Source organism: Lissotriton vulgaris, chromosome 5 (assembly GCF_964263255.1).
Source record: "Lissotriton vulgaris chromosome 5, aLisVul1.2, whole genome shotgun sequence".
Taxonomy (NCBI): domain Eukaryota; kingdom Metazoa; phylum Chordata; class Amphibia; order Caudata; family Salamandridae; genus Lissotriton; species Lissotriton vulgaris.
Window position 1 is genome coordinate 974534617 of NC_141693.1, and position 23800 is coordinate 974558416.

General features: G+C 42.7%; 1 protein-coding gene across 1 annotated transcript in view; it reads right to left on the bottom strand.

Annotated features, from left to right (window-relative positions):
- Window positions 1–23800, bottom strand: part of DOCK1 (dedicator of cytokinesis 1) — a 1358032-nt gene that overhangs the window by 1218106 nt on the left and 116126 nt on the right. Inside the window, exons 4-5 of the mRNA XM_086922569.1 lie at window positions 20964–21019; window positions 15433–15529 (exon numbers count right to left, since the gene is read on the bottom strand). Coding sequence (XP_086778695.1) covers window positions 15433–15529; window positions 20964–21019 — 153 coding nt within the window. The remainder of the gene's footprint in view (window positions 1–15432; window positions 15530–20963; window positions 21020–23800) is intronic.

Below are 23800 nucleotides of genomic sequence, written 5' to 3' on the forward strand. Positions count from 1 at the left end.
TTCTTGGATGAAGTGCTGACAGCCAATCAGATCAGATGTGTGGTTAGGCTCCGCCCAGATATATATCTTTTTTTGAACCTAAATTACTCAAAATCCACTGGAGCACATATATTGAGACCTAGCAAAGGCACATCGGGCTAACAGTCCCTACAATTTTGCCAAGTTTCGTGCAAATCCATTCAGCCGTTCGAGCTAAAAGTGAGGCCAACCGCCCTATGGAAATTAACATGGGAAAAACGCGTTTTGGGACCCCCCTTTTTTCTCGCCCCCCCCTTGATGAAACCCCCCCAAATTGTCAGGGTCTGCTCAGAAACAAAATGTTCCATTTTCCTGAAAATTTCAGCCAATTTCGTCCACAAACGTCAAAGTTATTAGACATAGAATTTTCAAAAATCCCATAGAGAAAAAATCCTAACTATATATACCTACTGGCGACCGCCAGTAGGTAATATATATATATAAAACGGCAACAGATTAACTCAACGCGTTTCGGGATAGTCTCCCTTGCTCCCTTGCTCACGAGCTGACTTGACTCGTGAGTAAGGGAGACTATCACGAAACGCGTTGAGTTAATCTGATGCCGTTTTTGCTAAAATAAAACCTTTGGATGCACTTGGGCTCGTGTTTTTCATACCTGGAAGAGTGTGTGGAAATACGAAATAATTGCAGGGCTCGCCACCCAGCACGAGCCCCCATCGTGAGAGGTCGGGTCAAGGCGGCGTTTCAGCGCTAGCGGAACCAAATGACTTAATATATATATATATATATATAGAGAGAGAGATAGAGAGATAGAGAGATAGAGAGATAGAGAGAGATATAGATAGAGAGAGATATAGATAGAGAGAGATATAGATAGAGAGAGATATAGATAGATAGATAGATAGATAGATAGATAGATAGATAGATAGATAGATAGATAGATAGATAGATAGATAGATAGATAGATAGATAGATAGATAGATAGATAGATACCCCCTGTTCCCTCACAAAGGTATTATGATTAAGGCTCCCTGTTTTCCGTTCTTACTTATTTTGACACATAAATACAGACAGAGTAACATTTACTTTCTTGTCTGTATTTATTTTTAAATGTGAATAAAAACGGAAATTGGGTGCTTTTTGAGTGATTCTAAAAACACTTTGCCATTACTGCCAGGCAAATAAGTGAGTGGATTGATAGGTAAGGGGGTTAAAAAAGGGAATTTTAATAAAGAGGCTTAAACAGCAGTAGCTATGCACAAGGCTGATACTGAAATGTGCATATTTTCATATAATTGCATTGATTTATCATTTTGTTTGTTCATATCACTGAAACCTGGCAGGCATTCAAGCATGACTGCATATGTATTGGTTAAATATATGTGGAAATATACCAGTTTCAGCTTTACTTTTTTCACAAAACCCATAACAAATATGGATATATACAAATAAAGTTGACAAAAAATAAATATGGATAAATACAGACGGAAATGACTAAAAAATAAATACCATAAAACCAGGAGCCCTTATTATGATCCATGTACACACCATCAGTAAATAGCATTTCCACAGTGTTTACTCCATCTATCGATTTAGTCAAACATCTATTAGTGAGTATCACAGTTGGCAAAGGAATCCCCAGGAGTGGTATATATTAGGAGTGTATGGGCATTTCCCTCTAGTATAATGGATCGCTTTTTTCCAGCAGGATAGTGCTACCTTGAGTAGTGGCGGTAGAGACTGTGGGGGTTTACTATTTGGCAATATATCAGCTCAGAGACTATCTCCCAGGACCCAATAGTGTACAGTGTTCAGGGGAGACCAGCCCCGGGACACTGTGGTTCCCTACCTGGGACAAAAACTCTTACTCTCCTTGGCGTAGAACACAACTTTGCTTCTGCTCAGAGGAAGCAGTTAAAAACAAGCATTTGCAATGCAATAGGTTTCGCATTAGGAAAGTTTGAGCTATTGGTATTGTAAATGACAAATATTTTATTTATGTGTTGGTTTTGAAATTATTGAAATTAATAGCTTTGTCATTTACAATACCTATAGTTATCATTTTTGCATATGTGACACCTATAGCATTGTAGTGCAATATGTGTTGTAATTACGCCACTTAGATGTATTGATATTACAAATAACAATGGTTTTTATTTTTTTTATAATTAATACTTAAATAAAAGTTATTGTAATTTATAATGGCAATAGCTTAAACTTTTGTAAATAACTTTTGTGAAGATTATGTTCAGTGTATTTTATTGTGACGAAAATCCAAGAACAGAACTGAAATAGTAACATCTTTTTGTGACATTTGTAATAAAGCTTGAAACACTGAGAGAACATATTTGAACCAGTTGTTGTTGAATGGTTGCACATATTGATGCTGTGGTGTCACTGAGTGATGTTGTGGTGGCGATAAGTGATGCTGTGGCGTTCAGTGATGCTGTGGTAGCGTATAGTGATGTTGAGGTGCCCCTGAGTGATGCTGTGGTGGTGCTGAGTGATGCTGTGATGATGCGATAGATAGATAGAGTGAGTGCGATAGATAGATAGACGGAAGGCGATAGATAGATAAGAGGGAGGGCGATAGATAGAGGGAGATAGATAGAGGGAGATAGATAGATAGATAGATAGATAGATAGATAGATAGATAGATAGATAGATAGATAGATAGATAGATAGATAGATAGATAGGACGGATGGCGGACAGACAGACAGACAAGCGGACAGACAGACAGACAGACAGACAGACAGACAGACAGACAGACAGACAGACAGACAGACAGACAGACAGACAGATAGATAGATAGATAGACAGATAGATAGATAGATAGATACAGTGTGGGCGATAGATAGAGTGAGTGCGCATAGATAGATAGAGTGAGGGAGATAGATTAAAAAATAGATAGATAGATATTGGGTTGTGTGTGTGGGGGGTTTTGTGTGTGGGGTTGTGTGTGTTGGGGGTTGTGTGTGTGGGGTTGTGTTTTGTGTATTTGTGGGTGTTGTGTGTGGGGGTGTGTGGGGGGGTTGTGTGTGTGTTTGAGGTGTGTGTGTGTGGGGTGTGTGTGTGAGTTTGTGTGTGTGTGGGGGTTGTGTGTGTGTGGGGGTTGTGTGTGTGTGTGGGGGTTGTGTGTGTGGGGGGGGGGTTGTGTGTGTGGGGTTGTGTGTGTGGGTTTGTGTGTGTGGGGTTGTTTGTGTGGAGTTTTTGTGTGGGGTTGTGTGTGGCCTTGTGTGTGTTTGTGGTGTTGTGTGTGTGTGGGGTTGTGTCTATGGGGGAATGTGTGTTTGGTGTTGTGTGTGTGTGGTCTGGGTGTGTGGGGGCGGTTGTGTGTGGTGTTTTGTGTGTGGTTGTGTGGGGTATTGTGTGGGGATGTCTGTGGGGTTGTGTGTGTGTGGAGTGTGTGTAAGGTAAAACAAGAAATGTACATGAGCTAGACATGCTTTGCTAATGTTTACTTGTCTGCCAAGTAGGTGCGAACGTTACAGTTCAAGGATGAAAGGGTAGGTTGAAGGGATGTTCCTCTTGTGGGGGAACGAACATAGCAAGAGGCAAATCGATGGCGACATTGATAACTTGCCGAGTTGTACAGAATCACCAATACTGTGCAGCATGGCTTTAAAAAAAAAGGGAAAAAACTTGAGCGACCTACATGTCATTTTGTAGGTGAGCACACCAAGAAAACATGCGCCTAAAAAATTACATGAGCGCCTTTTTTTCTATTTTTAGATCCAAGTTGAATGGGAAAACGAAAAATAAAAAAAAAGTTACCACAAATGGTGTGGGGTGCTTCTTTATCAATTTGTGCATTTTAATTATGTTATGAGTGGTAACAACTGCAAATATGCATTTTACCTTTGTTAATTAACATTGTTTTACTGTTACTAAGTGGCGGCAGAGACAGTAGTGAGAAGGCTGCTTCCCCATGAAGAACTGGGGCTGTAACATGACCGTATAAAGGTTACGCTCTGTTTTATATCCTGAGAGTAGACGGGCATATTGATTTTGACAGTTGCCATATAGGGTAAAAGGTTTGGGGAAAGAAAAACAGTTGGGGGCAATAAACCAGAACAAGGTAGGTTAAAGCGAGTGTCGGGCAACGCCGAGAGAAGGCAGCAGCAGGGACCCGTGGGAGGGGAGAACAAATATGGAGGTTTTGGCAAACAGAAGAAAAAAATTAAAAAACGCACAATTGTGGGGGGCTAGTGGGGGCAGAAGCACTCAGACAAAAAGTAACGGAGTGTGGGGGAGAAGCATACGAAGAGAGGGAGACAAGAGGGATAAAAGAAAAGGTGAGAACAAGAGTAGGCGAGAGTGAAAGTGTGAGATGAAGGGTGAAGGTTGAAGGCAGAGAGACATTTGAGAGGAAGCAAGGATGAAGGGAGTAGAGCATAGGCTGAGGGAGAGAAAAAGTAGAGAAAATTAAATATGAAAAGTGGAGGAAGAAGAGAAAAGGAGAAAGTAAGAGCGGAAGCAGAAAGAACATAAGAGGGAAATTTTAGACACGGAAGGGAAAGAAACAAAGAGAGGAAGAAGACACGAAGAAGAAGATATAAGAAGACACAGTGCGTGGATAAGAAAGAGAGGTGGCAGAATAGTCGAGTCACTTTACTAAAGCTGATGAGAACTAAGCCTGAGGCTCGTCAGCAACAGCAACTGCAAAGAATATTTCCTATTTAAAAACAAAACTGATAATTTAGTGAGTGAGTGGTGAGGTGCGGCGTGCAGGCTTGGGGGGAAATGGAAAGTGAAAGAGAGAATAAAAGCTCACATGGGGGAGGTGCCGCCACATGTCAGTGGTGCCAGGAAAACACAGTGGAAAGTCCTTGTGTTAAAGGCAAGAGAGAGCAAGAAAACACAGGCAGGGAGACAGCCTGCAACCCACTCGGCCTGGGTCAGGAGAGTGTCCCTAAATCAACACCACAGGGACCATCTGCCAGCAAATCTGGGGAAGGGTCGTATTTAGAGGGGGATGGGTCCAGTGGCAAAGACGCCTACGTTAGAGCCCGGTGTTTGGATTAAGAGGTAGAAAGAATGAAAGAAATAAAGAGACAGAGACAGAGTAGAAAGCAAAGAGATGTGAAATATTTGAATAGTCAGAGGCCGAGTGGGTATATAAAGATGTAACACTAATACAAGAAGCAGATTTTCTGTATAAGTGAAACTAATTCAAGTAATCAAAGCAGCCTATGTGCGTTCGTATTCCCAGATGCTGTGTCCATCAGAGAACGGGAAAGGAGGGCTAAAGAGCAGAATTAATTAACAAGGGCTGAGGCTGAGCTTAAAAAGAACAAGCGATGCACGCTCTGTGCTGGGGGAGGGGGAGGGCCATTAAAGAAAGGGCGCGGAGAGGAGCCTGTTAGAACTTGCGGTAGAGATCAAAGGAAGGGCAAGCGAGCATATGGGGGGTGAGGGTGTGTGCAGCCTGGTGAGCTGAATGTGTATGACAGCAGAGGCGGAGCGGGGCGCGCGCGCACAAAGGTTCTGGTAGCAAATGGCAGCTGTGCACAATGCGCGTGGTTGTGCTCACATGCACTGTACCCGATCCGCACTTTGGGTACACTTTTGAAAGCCCTTATTTTAATCTTGCCAAGAATCCCTAACGGGATGGCTTAGGCAAGACCTAAAAAGGACTAAAATGATATAAGGCGGAGCTTAGGAGGTGGTGGGGCTTGGGTTCATACATGGTATGAATTTCTCTTCTGAACAAGGGATCATTGGTCAAAGGTAGGCTCTGTTTAGAGATTATTTTTTGGCTACTGTTGACACTTTTTCTCGATAAGTGCTGTACACATTTTTCGAATACGAGTTCCATATCATCAGAAAATGTTTAAGCGCCATGAAATGTATTCTCTGTCCTTAAACGTGTATTTATTGCTTGTATCTTATGTTAAAATACTAGAAGTAAATCTTTATTTGGTTTTTTACAACCATAAAATGTAACACTTTAAAACGTACTACAAGCTATGTTAAAAAACAATTTCACAATAAAATGTATATCATTAAATCTTAATAAATACAAAAGGAAAAAATTATTCCCCTCATCTAGTAACCGTATTCACGATAAAGTGCATCATGGTGTCTGGATAAATACGAGATTTTACAATTCATTAGTAACTGTATTTCCTGATCAATGTCCGCTTTTTTTAAAAGTGAGTCAATCATCTTTAAAAGCTTTACCCCTCTACAGATTAAGATATTTTATGACCCCCCTGCCCAACAGGTAACGGTCTGCCTGCAGGTATGTATATTAAGTTCTATTAAGATGGTTTTTAAGAGCATTTTTCTTGCTTCACCAAATGCTGGACAGACACACATCATGTGACAAAGGGACTCCTTGTGATATCCACATAATCTGCAAGTTGCATTATCGTATTTCCCTTTCCAATTTGGTTGCAAATCCTTGGTTTCGTATCCCCCAAACCGATACAGCATAAACTTCTTTTTCAGTAATAAATTAAAATGAGCTGCTAGATAGGCTTTAGGTTTTGAATTTACATAGGAATTTATCACTGTCCAGGATTGTCGCCTTTTTACCATTGTGTTTTTGTCTTCTAAAAAAGATATTTGTTTTGCGGAGCCGTTGCACACTTTGTTGAACGCCACCCTCTCCATCTTGCTATCTCATGCCTCTGGAATGCTTTGTTCTTCGAGAACTATTCTTAGGTATTCACCCCATGACTACGGGATTTTTTCATCAAACTGGGCCTTTATTACTGACCAGCATAGATTATTCAGGGTGCCGTGTTCCGAAGAGCGAAATTTCCAACATAATTTCACAAAGACAGATTGCCTCTGGAATGTCTGATTTTGGAGTCCAAATTCCAGGCGAATCTGTGCTGGTGACGCTGCTCTTGGGAGATGAAAGACGGCTTTGTACACTTTTGTTTGTAATTCGTTTAAAATTCCGGATTCCTGACCATGCCATATTTCAAGTCCGTAAGCCAATGCAGGAAGTAATTGCGCTGCCATTGTTTTTAAAAGATGACTGTAAGATGGGCAACTCAATTTTAATTGGAGCTGTTTATAGGCAAAAATTAAAGTTTGGGCTTTTGCTCTTATTGCACTTTTTTGATCTTTGAAGGACATGCAGCACCCTAAATTGATACCCAGATACGTATAGCTACCAACTTTCTCTATTTCTTTACAATTGGCGAACCACTTGAATTTTCTTTTAGGTCTTGGGCCGACTAAGTGCACCACATTAGTTTTTTCCTGTTTAGCTCCAGCCCTGTTGGTCTAGGTAGATAATCAGATGGTTGATGACTCTTTGCAAACCAATAGGGGTTTGGCTTAACCACTTGGACGCTAAGGGGATCAGGCCCATATAATGAGATTTCCATTGAAATGAATGGGCAGTGCATGACAAGTTACCCTTGTCATTAGCATCCAAGTGGTTAAGACCACTATATCATCTGCATATTGCAGATACTGTATGTGATTCTCTGCCAATTTCGGAGGATGGACATTTACTTTTGACAAGTGGTTATCTAGGTTCTCTAGGTCTGCAAGGAACAAATTAAAAAGTCTCCGGCCAGGACACACCCCTATGTTAAAATAGTTATTATGCTTTCATATGCTTAAGTTTACTGCTCTTCATTTTCTTTGATAGCAAGATACCTTCTACTCCATTTAGTCTTATCTCCCCTTTCTGTCTACTAATTCCCTACATAAATGAAAAGAGTTAAAAGCTTATGTTCCTTATGTTACATTTTTCGCATTATTATTTAACTTTTGAACTTTTTATCCTCCCATCACATTGCCATAATTGTTGTTTTTGGCAAGACATTTTATACTGTATTTCATTATCTTTATATTGACTATTGATTAATAAAGCTTTTTAAACAAAAAAAAGGTGAACTCTGTTTCTTCTTCTACAGTGCCAGCACAACTTAAGCACTCAGAATAGGTCCCTAAGCACAGATATCACTATGTAGAGCGGGGTGGGGGAGACAAGATATGCAGAAAGAACAGCCCTTGTACTGGCTATTAAAGGGAAGTACCCCAGTCAACACATTTGATCATGTTGTTATGTTATGTTAATTGCATTTCTAGAGCGCACGGTTACCCAAGGGTGTCCTGGCTCTGGCTACTGTCTTTCCGATCACAGTGTGCACATTGACCTATGAGGCAAAAGGCCAGGTTTTCAGCCCTTTCCTAAATGCCAAGAATGTACATAGGTTGATGATGGAGAGGTGTATTAGCAGTACCTCGACGCACCCAGGCTACTTTTCCTCCGACCCTGGCAAGGTCAGAACAGTGTGAGATATTTACCACACCTCAAAAGTACACTATCCCGGGGTGAGATAATTACCTAGTGAAATAAAACTCTCCGATCCCCACTTTTTAACTTGTAAAGGAGGCGGAATTGGTATTTGATGCACCAAGATGCCCTTTTTGCAGAATTTTCCTGGGGATGTGATAAATGTTGCCCATCTTGGACTTTTGATGTCTAAGAAAACTGTTGTTTGCACAGGGACAAGAACTGAACCCCATCTCCTGATCAAGATCTTTTTATTAAGTAGATTCTTGTGATGTCATCATAAGCTACACGTCATTTCCTGTGATCAAAGTTTGATCATGTGCTGTAATTTCCTAAGATGTCATCCTTGGGTCAAATATTATGTGAACCAATTTCCTGTGATGTCGTCATCTTGCTGATAGCTTAACGTTACTACCACACACAAGGGCTAGTCCAAAGGCCTAGTTATTGAGTAAAATCTAGCACTCTGCCTGAAATATGTTTCTGTGATTAGGGAAGTATTTAAATGAACTATTATATGTTAACCCTATACAGGGGGACAAACAGGAGCTCAGCTGCGCACTTTGACAGGCAGGTGCTGTAAGAGCTCTGCAGGCAAAGGCGAGAGGACCTGGCAGCAGCTGGCGCCCTCTGGGAGGCTGGCACAGTGCTAGGTTGGCACACAGACTAGCATGGTGCTGGGCTGGCACATGACTAGAAGTCGGGACTTAAAAGCTGTATGTACATAAATATTTGTGAAAACAAATATGTAGCTAAACAGTGACGGGGCTGGGCTCGAGATGTAACCAATTTGATTTTGAATAATTAAAATAGCATTATTATGAGTCGTATGTGAGGCTAATCAAGTAATTCGTACTCATTGAATTAAAGATACGTTCTCTCAGTGCTTCGCCAGATGACATGACGCACTTTCCTCTGCGCGCGTTCAAATTTAAAGCCCTCGGAACGATAGCTCCACCGTCTTCGAAGCGCTATAATGCCAAACAAAGAAAATAAATGAGATATGATGTGAATCTTTGAAACTGTGCAAACTTTCCATCTTGTTTGACAGCAGTGAACGTTGTTTCCTGCAAACCAGCAAACCAAGTAGTATGGCTTTGCATAATAAGGCTATTATTTCTGCCCTGTGCCTCATGAATTGCAGAGCGGCCTGCCGTTCACTTTCACGCTGCTGAGCAGGGTTGTTATTTCCATGTGCCAGACTCTCGGAGTACATACTTGTATTTGTTTATTATTTAAAATTAAGTTCAAGTGGACACATATGTTTCCATTTCAGCCCACTGCCCCATGCTGCCAGTCCTATTTGTTCAACTATAATTTCTCTGCATTCTGGGACTTGTAGTTTAACTCTTTCCTGCGATGTATGGCTCCAACGAATGGGATTGAAAGTCCCATTCACTAAACAAGTGTGAAGTAAAGCACATTTAAAATGGGCCCGGGGTGGGAGGCGGAAGGCCTAATGCCGAAGTCATCTGCCCCGCAGGCTCGGAGCCTGGGAACGGAGCAGCAAGCGGGACTCCTCGCCGGATAACATCTGAGCGTCTCGGGTCGACTCCCGGAGGCCCTGGAAGTGTCCGGCAGTTACGGCGGTGCCAGCGGGACGGAGCCTGGGAGGAGGCGTCTGGAGGCTGGGAGGGGCTGGGGGGGGGGGGAGAAGGGTCAAGTCCACAGGGACCAGGGATCGTGCCTCCGTCCAGTGGATGGCGCGGGTTCACAAAGCCTCACCAAACACACACCTCCATCCACATTTCCCAAGCCTCACACACCCCATACATCTGCACACGCACAAACACGCAGGCTCACTCACAAACTCGCACACAAACACGCAAACACACCAGCAATACTTTCACACCCAAAGAGGTACTCGATTGTCCACACACAATCCAAAGAAAAAACGTTGCACACCCAGGTGCATGCTCTATAATTCGGTGGTCGCACGCCAAACTGGACAGGAAGTACACTGCACAACTACATACACAGACCACACGCATGCAGATAACAGGGTCGCAGTTAAAAAGAAACAAGTCAGGTCCCGGGCGGCAGCCAATCACAGCGCGGCCCAGGGAATGACGTTACAGGGGTGTCCCGGGCCGGCAGCCAATCACAGCGCGGCCTGGGACACACGGCAAGAAGGGGCGGGACTTAAAAAAAGAGTCAGAAACGCCCACGATTCGCGTTCTGAACATGAAAAAGTGATTGACAACAATGTCTTCCAATGGCTAGCCTCCATTTATGGAGCTAGCCAATGGAAGAAGGGGCGGGTTCAAGTCCCCCATACTGTTCTAACATTAGAATTCGCCTGCGCGAAACCCTGCTTGCGCAGCTTTCGACAGGCGAAACCTAAAAATGCTGCTCCTAGTCAGGCGAAAGCAAACAAAAGGTGGCCACCTTCGCAGCCAGTATGGTACTGGCTGGGAGCCAGCTGGGTCCGCAGGGCACTGGAGCTTCTGCGGTGCCCCCTGATACTGCCAGCAGTGAGGGTGCTGTGGCTGGCCACCAGGGCACCTACCAGATATTTTTTTAAAGGGCCAACTCCCACCAGGGGAGCCAGCTAGAGCTGTGCGAGGCTACTATGGGGCCCCCCAAAAAGTTGAGCTGTGGGTTCCCCGAATGGGCTACCACTTAAGAAAAAAATAATTCTGGCTCCAGCCAAGGACCACTTTGAGTGCAGGTTGAAAAACTGCCTGCGAGGCTCACCCCATGCCTCCAAACAAAACATATAATGTGGGTATCTTGGGGGGTGTGAAGGAGCATCAGGAGCTGCTCGTTTATTAATTTTTCGGTTTCTTGAAGGTGCGTGCCCCGTAATGTCCTGAAGGGCTCACAGTTTTTTCCTGGCAGCTTGGTCATGTCCCTAGAAGGGGAAGGGGACCATTAAGCATTTAAATATTGCAGTGGGGGGTAGCAGAGAGTGCAATAGCCTTACAGTAAAAAAATAATTTTAAACAGTAAGTCTCCTGGGTCATTAAATCCAAGACCACAGTAGAGCTTACCATATTATTCAAAACACTTCTAGCTAGAGCTCTATGCTCTTCAGCTGGAGTGCAAGGCTCTCTTGTTGTTTTTTGCGGGCTGAAAAATATCAAAAGGTCGACTTAGAGACATATTGGTTTTGTTTTTGGACATTATTTCAGCTCACAAAATGCAATCATAAAAGCTACGAAAAAAGAAAGACTCACTTTACTCTTTTATTCAAAACTTTATCAAACATTTTTATAATAATCACTGTTACTAAACATTGCATTGTGTGAATTACTGAAATATACATTGATCAAACATATTGCTGATTTTTAGACAAAGATAATTGATCTGCTTCATATATATTGGTATGCTCACCCCTCAATAAGCCATCAGGCCAACTATTTATATTTTGGTGTTGTGAGCCTTTTACAAAGTCTGTAAGTGTGCCTGAGTGTGGCAAGGACCTGCGAGACCAACCATACACTGCACATGCCAAAAGACGTGTGCTGCAGGAGGTAGGGTATTTGTAGGGGGGTAGGATGCATGGCCTTGCCAAAGGCAATGTGCGCAGGGTTGGCTGCCCATGAGGGATAGGACGCTGCAGTCCTATGGCCAGTCCCATGCCCCACACAACCAAAGGCTATTAATGGCATACGGTTTGATTTACATATGCTAATAAAATATTACTGTACATTTAAAAAGTAGATCTAAAAAAAACCACTGGCAAAATGTATGTTGAAAGTGCCATCATAGTTAGGATTTGTAATTATATCTTTAACATTATATTTTTAAAAACAATAGAAAGTCTCTTTGCCAGGCATGTTCAGGTGGTCCTTTTGCATTGCCCTCTATTGCTGTCTCTCAAAGCACCACTGTTGCTTCAGGTTTGTACAACCTTGCTTCGCGATGCCTCGAGTCTTTGAAAGATTAGCAGTTGGATAATCAAGGCTATTGCAATATATTAATTTTAGCAATCTCAAAAGAGGCTCAATACTTGAACAGTCATCTTCTCACTTGCCACTGCCGAAGACAACCCCAGAGATTCACCCTCATCCTTACATCTGTAGGCTTCTATTCACCTTCATTGACCCATATGCGCTGTTTATCCCAAGGCCTTGAGGATTTTCCTTCCCATCAGTAGGTATCTAAACTACAAACGTACCAAAAAAAAAACGTAAGCCACCGTAAGCCAAATTTCCCTCTTCAATCCCCTGAAGATCCTACTACGGTTCCAGCTCACTCTCAAATGTTTTTTGATTCCAGCTCATCATCTGATCACCCAAAGGCCCTGTATACCCTTAAATGTAACTCCTGATCTGAATGGGAGAAGTCTGGCAGCAGCTTTTCTCTCCGCTCACTGTGGCCTGTTACGTGTGGACAAAAGCCTTCTACCCACACCCAAGATGTGTAATTGCGCTACTTAACAGAAGCACCTCTTGGCACAGGTGGAGGTGCAACACATGCTGTGCCTGCTCGGTTGCAAATGACAATGTGAATGAATGGGCCTGACTGTGTGGCTTGTTCATACTTTCCCCTAGTGATTCAGCAGCCTTTCGGGTTCTGCACTTGAAACAAAATCAGCCCAGACATTTGCAGCAGCTTTAACCATAGCTTTAAAAAAATCCCACGAGAATACCTCTGCGACAGGCCCGTCTGGCAAAGTTCGAATGCCTGCCCTGCCTATCCAACCCTGTAGAGCAGCGTAGATTGTCATACAGTAGAGTACAGTGAAGTAGTAGGTCATAGAATAGAGTGTAGTAAAGTAGCATGGAGTAGAGCGGGCAGAGTTGAGTGGTGCAGAGAGCAGTGTGGCAGAGTACAGTGGTGCAGAGTACAAAAGAGTGGCGTAGAGTAGATTGTTTCAAAGTGGAGTAGGGTAGAGTGTACTGGTACAGTGTAGAGCGCAGTTGCATAGAGTAGTGTGGTGAAGAGTAGAGTGGCGCAGCAATAATTGCAGTGGCATAGAGTGCAGTGGCATAGAGCGCAGTGGACAAGGCTAGAACGTTTCAGAGTAGAGTGAAGTGGTGTAGAGGTGAGTGATTACAGTGGGGAGTGGTGCAAGGTAGAGTGGAGTTCAGTGGTGCAAAGTAGATTAGAGAGACGTAGAGTGGTACAGAGTAAAGTGCAGTGGAATTGAGTTGCTTAGAGTCACAGAGTGTCAAAGTGCAGTGCTGCAGAGTAGAGTGGTGTAGAGAGCAGCAGAGTGGCGTATAGTGGTGCATAATAGAGCGCCGTGGCAGAGTAAAGTGGCGCAGAGTAAAGCAGCATAGAGTAGAGTGGCACTGAGTGCAGTGCAGCAGAGTAGTGTCAGAGTGCAGTGGTGTAGAGTAGATTTGGGTAGACTACAGTTGCGTAAAGTATTGTGGTGTACAGTGCAGTGGTACAGAATAGATTGGCAAAGATGCAGTGGCCTAGAGTGTATTGGTTTTGAGTAAAGTGATGTAATGTGCATTGGTGTAGAAAGCGAGTGCAGTGACAGAGTGCAGTAGCGTGGAGTGGCACGGAGTGGAATAGAGTGGCGAAGACTGCAGTGGTATAGAGTATATTATTTCAGAGTAGAGTGTAGTGGCGTAGAGTGCAGTGGTATAGAGCGCAGTGCCATAGAGTTGAATGTTTCAGAGTAGAGTAGTGCAGATAAGACTGGATAGGCGTAGAGTGCAGCGGCATTAAGTGAAGCGATTTTCAGTGGAGTAGAGTTCAGGTGGCAGAGCGTGTAGTGCTGCTGAGTATACTATCAGAGTGCAAAGGTGTATAGTAGAGTGGAATGCAGTGTTGTGGAGTGCATTGGCGTAGAGTGAGGTGGCGCAGAGTAGAGTGGCATAGAGTGCAGTGGCGTACAGTACAGTTACGCAGAGGAGAATAAAGTGGCATAGAGTGCAGTGACAGTACAATGGCGTAGAGTGCAATGGTGTAGAGGGCATAGAGTATAGTGGCATAGAGTGCAGTGGTGCAGAGTAGATTGGCATAGAGTGCATTGGTTTTGAGGAAAGTGGTGTAGAGTGCACTGGCAAAGAGTGCAGTGGTGTAGAGTAGATTGGCGCTAAGTGCAGTGGCACTGAATGCTCTGGTGTAGAGTTGACTATTTCAGATTAGAGTGCCGTGATGCAGTTTAGATTAGCATGGTGTAGAGGAGATTGGTACAGAGTGCACTGGCGTACAGTGGAGTGGTACAGAGAAAGCGCATTAGCGTAGAGTGCAGTTGCACAGAGTACAGTGTTGCAGAGTTGCAGAGTTAGGTGGCATAGAGTGAAGTGGCATGGAGTGGTGTAGTGTGCAGTGGAATTGCATTATAGAGTAGTGTAGGGTAGAGTACATTGGCACAGAGTAGAGTGGAGTAGAGCGACGTAGAGTGGAATGGTGCAGAGGAGAGTGCAGTGATTTCAGAGTGGAGTGGCTTAGCGTGGGGTGGTGCACAGTAGAATGCAGTGGAGTGATGCAGAGTGGAGTGGGGTGGGGTGGGGTGGGGTTGGTTAACTTGGAGTACGCATGGTATGATAGTCTACTGCCACTACAGGCAATACATCTTCAAGTGAAATGACCATTACATTTGCACTCACATGCAGTTTTACTGATAAAAGTATACAGTGCACAAACGATAATGTGTGGAAACGTCATTACCCAATGGATTGATTTGATCTTCATCACAGTTCATTGACAGCCATCTACATTTTGTTGTGTGCTAGAAAAAAAATTACATTGTACAGCCTGCCTCAATTAGACCGCCAGCAGCTAGCATGATTGTCACATAAATCCCCTGTCTTTGAAGTCAGAAAAATACAAATAAACACCAAACTACCTGGAAGACACAGTCTGACAGTTGACCTCAGTCTTTGAATGCACAGCAAATGTGACAAAATAGGAACAAGATTTAAAGGCCTGTTTAAAGAAAGCGAGTTTGTGGAAGAATACAGTAAACAAGGTTGGGGACGAACTCGAACTGGACATCTTAAAGCAAATAAAGTCAGCAAATATAAAGTCAGAAAATGGGAGTTACAAACCACAAAGTTAGCAGTAAGAAATGCGTGGAATGCATTCCTAAGTCAACTTTCGGAATGTTCCCAGATGTCTTTAGCAAACCAGACAGCGGGTAGGCAGGGACCTAAAAAGGACATCTAGTTCTCTGACATTAGGCATGTTTCCACAATATACATTCTAATCTAACTTTGATTTCCCTAATTAAATTGCATTTCTTTTAGAATTAAAATTAATATAACATTCTACTCACAACATACAACTGTCGCCATATGGAGGCCCACTCTCGCAGAGTTGTAGTGACTTCCTGAATAAGAGGTATCTCGCTCGGTAAAACCGTTTCATGTTGCCTACATATGAAAGAAAACATATGTCAAACTATTCAATGTGTGCTTCACAATGTCAGTGTTCATCCCTGTATGTTGAAGAGATTTTAAACATTTTGGATAATTATGTGCCATTAATTTTATTGACAACATTACAAAAAATGCTTTTGATTGGCTACTACAAAGCCACAGAAGAAAGATGGACTGCACATTCAAATGTAGGATGGCTGCAGATTCTTTAAACCTTGGCCAAATTCAGGTAATGGAAGAGATAGGCAAATATTTAAATTTTCGAGTAACAACTTTCAAAGGTGTCTGAGTGGGGGCATCTCACACCTTAATCAACAGTTGTTGTGAAATCACTGCCTCTAATTTATGAAAGATTACACTATATTATTTCACACTCATATATGATTATTCAGTCATGCCAGGTGTCCTCTAGGAAGTAGAAATTAAAAGTTACGCACCCAGAGTGCGCTTGTGTTGGGCAAACTCACAAACAGCCTAAGTCAGTTTGCATTGCTCGTGTCAGGATGCACCACTGCTGAGGTACTTCACATTTTACTAAAAATGTTGCCTTTCCCTATTTGGGTTTCTGCTCTACATATACTCAACTGCACTTTATAACGATGCATAACCACGTCAGAAAGAGTCTGATCGGTGAATCTACTACAGCTCCAAAGTTTCTTCCCCTTTCATCGAACATGGGTTGAGTTCCTTTCCAATCTTAAGGCTTACCTCTATTGAAAGTTTATAGACTTGAAAGGTGGCCCTACATAACAGTTAATCTGTGGTAAATGAAACAAGCATTGGAAATGCAATAGGTCTCGCAATAGAAAAGTTGGATCTATTGGTTTTGTAAATGTGTTTGTCTTGAAAATAGCAAAATTAATAGCTTTGTCATTTACAATGCCAATACTTTTAACTTTTGCAAATGTGACACCTATAGCATTTGTAATGCAACATGTTTTGTATGTACGACAGAGTGATAGAAATGTGAAGAAGCAACATAGGAGAGCAGAGAGAAAGCGGAGCACGGGAAGGGCAAAGTGCGGCAGAGCTAAATGTACCAGAGAGAAGGACAAAACCATAACTAACTCAGTGAAGGGCAGAAAAAGAGCAAGTAGCAGAATAAACATAATAGAGAACAGGGTGAGAAGGACTGGAGGGAGGGCTTAACAGTACATGAAGAAGAACAGCAAAATACATATTCGAAAGCTTCGATAGACATTGGGCAAGACGAAAGAGAGCAGGAGAAAGAAATATACAGAGAGAGCGAAGAAGGGTGCACGAGGACGAGAAAAATAGAGGAAGAGAGAGACAGAGTGCTAACAACAGAGCAAATATTAAAAACAAATAGATGAACGAGAAATAAAACAACAGAGAGAGAAACCATGTTTAGAAAGGTATAAATATAATGATTATAGGTGAGAGAACGGGGAATACCTGGTTTGGGAAAGGGGGGGTAACAGAGTGAGATGGGCTGCAGCAAAGAAGAATGATAGTGCGAGAGAGTAACCGCGCAGGATGAGACCACGGGTGGAGTGTGGGAGAAACAACGGGGGGGTGAGCATATGTGTACCCCGCAGGACCTGTGTACACGGTTTACGCGTGGCAGACGCACCCCTGATAAAGGACGGCCCCGGCGAGCTCGAGGCACCTCTCCAGGCGGGGGCGGCCGAGGCTACATCTAGTTTCACCGGGTGGGGGGGTGGAAACTGTAGGTCATTGGGAGAAGGCAGTGATTAGCATGGCCTCCTGTTAATAAAGCACATCAAAGAGATGGGCGGAGGGGGCGGGTCCGCCGAGACTGGTGGGAGAGCGCTGCCACCTCCCGCCAGGATGCCTCGGCGCTGCCAGCTCCTGGAGTGGGCAGAACTCCCGGAAGCGGGGAGGGGTCGTGTGCTTTCAAAGTGAAGGAGAACATACACACAAACGGTATTTACGTGGATAGCTAAGTACATCGCACGTGCTTGTTCTGCTTATTGATGGGTGAAGGAGCTGGTGATCAGAACCGGTGTCTGTAACAGAAACAAGCAATGACAACGCCAATATTTGGTCTGACCATGGCAAGCTCCTATGATGGTTGTATTTTTTCAAAAAACATTTTTAAACTATTGCAGGCATATGCCACTACATAAAAAGAAGTAAAAAGAGGCACCACCCAACTGTGACTGCGATATGCGGGCAATAAAAATTAGAAACAAATTAAATTAAGCAGTCCTTAACTTGCAAACAAACAAAACAAGACGGAGGGAAGGCAGAGAAGGGGAGGGGGAGGAGAAATGCGACACAGCGGGCAGGGGAGGGGGCGGAGCAGGTAAAAAAAAACAAGACGAGGGAAGGCAGAGAAGGGGGGAGGAGAAATGCGACACGGCGGGCAGGGGAGGGGGCGGAGCGGGGAGAGCGGCGATGAGGGTGTGAAGCAGCAGGGGCCTTTGAAGTGAAGCTAAGCTTCACTTCAAAGGTGTAGGAGGAGTGCTGCTGGGAACAGATGGCGATTTGATGATGTGCACGCGCATTTTAGGTCAATGCGCTTACGCACTGACCTAAAAGCGCACGGGCACAGCATCAAATCGCCAGTCAATCGCCTGTCTAGGTAAACCTTATTTAAGCCCCTATAGTCTCGCTCAATGCGCATGCGTATTGAGAGGCGAGGCCTAAAAATCACTATACAATAGGCAGCAAATCCACGAATGTCAGTGAATGTTACAGAATCATTACTTCATGGAGGAAGAAGTGGAGTACTGCACAGTAAGGGCTAGTTCACAAAGTAGGGCTTAGAAAAGTCATAAATCAGCTCTCTAGGGGCATTCATATTTATGGAGTAGATGTCTTACTTTTTTAAGATACGGAATGAATTGCAAGAGTGTACCATGAACTCTAGAACAGTCATAAATTCGCAGAGTTACATCAGATGGCTAAAATACATTGTTGGCTTTACACCAACTTTATAGTCAGGTAGAGTGAATCATGCAATTTTTTACAAATATGACATTTCACTTTTACACTGTTTCTTATCTCCCAGGAAATGTAGGTGTGTTGCATTGCTATTCTGCCTCTGGAGAGTAAGAAGCTTACTTTTGGGAGTAACTGCATTTTACGAAATTAATCCCCTCTAACGCACGCTCGCTTTCCCACCACTAGCCTTACATTTCCAATTGTACAATTGCACTGTCCTAGGTGCCATTTCTTATCACAAAATTCTACATCCACTGGCCCTTTAAATGAACTGTGTATAAAATCCCTGAGGCAAGAAACATCCTACAGGCGGCTGAAACAAAAGGGGCACATCAGAGTGATGGATGAGTAGCCGTAGGCAATGCCCGCTGTACAAAGCAATCTGGAAACCTAAACAGCTCTAAGCTTTGAGAAGCTGTGGCACTATGAGGTGTGATGAAGTGATGTCTTTTTCTGCTATCAGACTACAAGAAGCCATCATAGAGAGCCATTTTTTGAGAGACTGTTGAATGAAGAGGTCTCATGTTCAGTAAGGGAAGAAAGAAGCTGCAGATTGAAGCAAGCTTCCTTCGAGGTGAGAGTTTTGAAGAACAGGAAAAACTGGGAAAACTGTATCCACTTCCAGCTGGACGGCAATGTGAACAACGAAAACGGACAAAATTCATAATGAAAAACATGCGGGCAAGTCCCCGTGGCCGATAAAAGGAATTATTAATTGTGTTTGAAGGGCCCTTTTGATTAGTTTCAATCCACAATAGGTTTACCGGTGATTCCTAACATCTATGCCACTCATAAATCGCTCTATTTTTACAAACCCTTAACTGTGTATTGAGTGATCGTCTTTTTAACTTTTGTTTAAAGGCATGGTCAGAAAGCAATATTAAAGCATTTAATTAGGATAGGGAATTAACTATCATCATTTCATATCTTGTGCATTTACGTTTCACTGAGGGGTGGCAAAAGGTTTCTGTTTCAGGCCCTTTATGCCTCTCTTTCTGAGCTTTTCTATTCTAAGGGTTGACCAATCAGACAGGACATGGACCTGGCTGGGCTGGTGTCAGTTTCAGTGCTAACATCTCCTTATTTCCAGGAGATACCACTTCCTGCTAACGGTGCTCAAATATTCCGTTTCCTCAAAGCTGTGGTTGACAAGTACGACAAACATATTATGGAGACCGATAAATAAAAGCAGATTGTAGACAAATTTTAATTAGTGGATAAACAAGGATTAAAACTACATAAATGGGGCTTTGATTTGTTTTAAGGGATGGGAGACAATCGCAGCTTTCTGTGTGATCCAAGGGAAAATGACAACGTTCATTATAAAAACAAATCGATTATCCGGAAAATGAATCCTTTCACTCCGCAGTGAAAGGTGATTTTCCGCACCTGCTGAAGAGTCTGGCATTTGGGAGCTCCAGATGGCAGGAATGTGATAAGTACCAGCACAGCATGACATGCCAGTCATGCCCTCCCTGTTATTAACAGGCCCCCTTAAAAGCACATCAGCACAGTGTGATCCCTTTGAGGGCCTAGGACACCAGATGAGGATGTAATCATGTCTCTGCTGGGTTGGGAAAAATGTGCTGTGATTTTTATCTTCTCTAAGAGTTCAAGCACTCTTCTCAATTGACACTAGTTGTTCCTCTCTTACTGTGTCTGTCCTGTGATCCTTGCATATATCTCATTTGAAGTAACCACATCTCTCTCTCGGGTTACATATTTCTTCAAACTCTGTCTCATACAAACCCTCATGCCCACTGCACTATACATGTAAACTCTAAATTTAGACAGGGCGCTAACCTCATTTTACTTCTTTTCCTTGCTCTTAAATTATCCCTCACTCAGATTAAAACAACAATGGCGAAACAGCAGTTCTCAAGAAACCGAGACATCTTTGTGAAGAGTGAGGGGAAATATCTTCAAACCAATGCCAAGACTTCTGTGTACTTAATCTCCTTGCACTAAACGTGTAATCAAGGCCACCAGATCCCTAGCCAATGAAAAGGAACACCCTTCCCCCAGCTCCTTTAAAAACATGCATTCTGAAGACACTTGCAGCTGATGAGGAGTCATTCCAGAACAGCAAAGCGCATCAGTAGCCAAGACATTCTCAAATGTGAATTGGACACAGATCAACAGGAAGATGCAGCCCCTGCCAGCTGCCGTCATTTCAGGGGTATTACAATAGAACCACAAACAACAGGAAGAAAATACCATACACGAACTTGATACAAAAATGTGACACTGAGTATAATAAATACAAAAAAAAAACATTTACAAAAAGTCCCTACAAATTTCTCTTTAAATAGATGAACAGATATTTAATTATCCAGAAAGAAAAATCAATCCTTAATATGTCGATTAGTACGTGCAGGGTGCTCACCATCTGAAATGTATTTCCTAGTGTACAATTCCTTCATATCTGTCATTATATATTTTGAAAATAGATAAATAGGTCTGAATCAACTAATGAGAGAATCCGATCTAACCTTACCCCTTTCCTTCGACTATTGCTTCTTTCAGGTGTACGTAAGATGCAGGAAATATGCCCTAGGGATCATTAAGAAAAGAAACAAGTTAAACCTGATGTACATTTTTTTGCAACCACAACAAACTCTGAAAAATTATTTCCAATGAAATGCATACGCTCACAACTAGCCCATAATCAAAATGTTAACTTATTTTCACAAGGGGCACATTTTGCGAATACAAATTTAAATCTACACCATTCAAGAGGGTAATTAAAAAAGCATAGTACAATGAAATATCAGTACTTCGTCTTGCACTAATTACGATAAAATGTGTCAGATTATTGCTACAGGACATATTCAGGCTCTTCACCCACGGAGAATGTTGGCAAGTCCATTGAGACGGAGTGCACATTGAGAACTACTATGACTAAATGGTTCAACTTTGTACCTGAACGTACTCTGTATGGATGCCCCACTTAATGGAAAAGCACTAGTTATTCCTCATTTAAAGAAGATCATACTGAGCTATTGAGTAAGGACCGAGCTCTGAAAAAGTTGACCGTGTCAATAACGGATGAAGAGAGGCGGCAAAAGAGATCTTTGACAGTGGATTGTGCACACTAAGAATTCGGATACCTGGTAAGTAGCAGAAGTTTGAACTCCTGCCTTGACTTCTGGACTCTCTAAGACACCACAGTCAGAAGAACAAGTCTCTCATGGACAATTTTGTACCACCATTAACCTACTGCAGGCAGCAAGAACAGAAAAACGTTGAAACCACAAGGTCTAGCCACAAATTGCAAGGGTGTATTTGCAACCAGGTATCTTAGATAATTTGTTTAAAGATCATTTATAGGTTGCTTAATTATAACATTGGTTCTGCACTATATCTTTTTCCGATTACTAATACAACAAGTGAGAACCATCAAACTGTTACTTAAATGCAAAATCAGGTTCTTTTGGTGTAATTGCTGAGCAAGGATTAATTTCCTAAAATTGTCAATCATAACAAATACTCTCATGTTCCCCTTCCTGCTAATTAATAGAGCACACCATTGCTCCTTTGCTAAATATATGCTAAGTATTTCTACTTTCAAAGATGTGATGTCTCCTGTCCTGTTATGTCCAGTGTTTTAAATGGACTGGTACCGAGTACCAGCACTTTCTTATTTTGAGAGGGAGAGTACCAGCGCTTCTCAAGAGAAATAACATACTTTTAATTGGCGAGTACCGGCACTTCTCAGAGACAAGCAGGTACTCTGCTACTGAGTACCCGCACTTCTATTTTTCCATTTTAAGCACTGGTTTTGTTTACATGCCACACTTGATCCACATCCAACTCTAGGGTGGGAGGTCAGATAGACAGTGGCAATTTTAATCACCTCACAGACTGCCTAACACAAGTCTAAAGCTGGATGCATCAAAGTCTGCTATGCTTTAATGAAACCAAGGCTAATGTGGTAACTGGACACCTTTGTCTCTCATAAATTGCATGGACCATCCTCTACTTTGAAAAAGAATTGTAGGAGTTATCTTAAACTCCAACCTCTCACTGATCTCACAGATGAAAATTATCTCCAGGTTTATTTTCAGCCAGGTCCCCTGCAAGGTCAAGTTCTCTGGGTTAACTAGACCCTTTTGGAGCCAAGAGTTCCTCTGCTTTTTGAATCCCTGAAGCAAGTAAACAGTAGGCTGACCACTTGACCCTTGGAGAGCATATCAGGTACATGGGTGTCATCAAACGTTAGGTGACTTAGAGTCACTGAGTCCTTGTGCGAGTCCTCTTCTTCCAACAGGAGCCTAAAATCTTCATACAGCACAACCTTCTTCTTCAGATGTATCTTTCAAAGTCCAAGAATGTTGTGAGGTGGTGGGGATTGAGGTACCAGGTTTTATCCACTCATGCCTGATCAGGGAAAAATGTAGCATCCCCTACACAGTGAAACAGCTTTTGGGCTTTAGTCCATTGTGTCACGGCAGTGCATATAAACTGCAACCCAAACACACCATGTTCTTCCTAGCAGACATATATTTTTACCATATATGTGGTTGATGTAAAGACACGCTGCAGCCGACACCCATGACATTTAACATTTAAGATGTCATAGGTGCATAGCAGGCACTATTTGTGATGGGCATATAGGGAAGATGAATTTGCCACTGTACAGCACATGGGGGCACCACTGCTTTCCTAATTTTTAGAAGTGGTAAAGTACACAGAGTACAAAATTAAGAAATAAAACAGGCTCCAGAAAAATACAAAAAGTGGGGGTGGCAGAATAAAAGCCTATAGTTATGGGTTGGCACCTCTGAAACATCTAAATTGTCCTATGCATACTGAAGACTTGTACAGGTTACCAGAAGGGGTGGTATGTCTGAGAAACTTTACAGGTGCAGAACTTTAAATGCTCACTTGATAAACTGAAGGAAAAAAAGAGAAGCCAAATAACTAATAAAGGCAACTTTCTGCTAAACTCTGTTACCTCGCTCACTCCTTTGATGTAGTCGGATGACCCACACATTTCAGGCGGATACATCTTCTATGTATTCCGCATTTGCTGCAACCAGTACTGGCTCTGAGCAAATAAATTACTGTCTGTGACATTTAAATTATCACATCATCCCGAGTAGCGATTATGCCTTCTGCCTCAGTACTCCGTGCTTTGAGGTCAAGAGGAATAATTTAAGCAGCATCAACTTTCAGGACTCAGCAGGAATATAAGCAGCACAATTTGTAGCATTACATGTTATTCCCATGAATAGTACTAGTCTTGCACCTCTGTAAGCTGCAGCCTCCATTAATGTGACAAAAAGCGCTCCTGCCTGTAACTTACTTCGGTGTAGTTATTTATGTCATGCT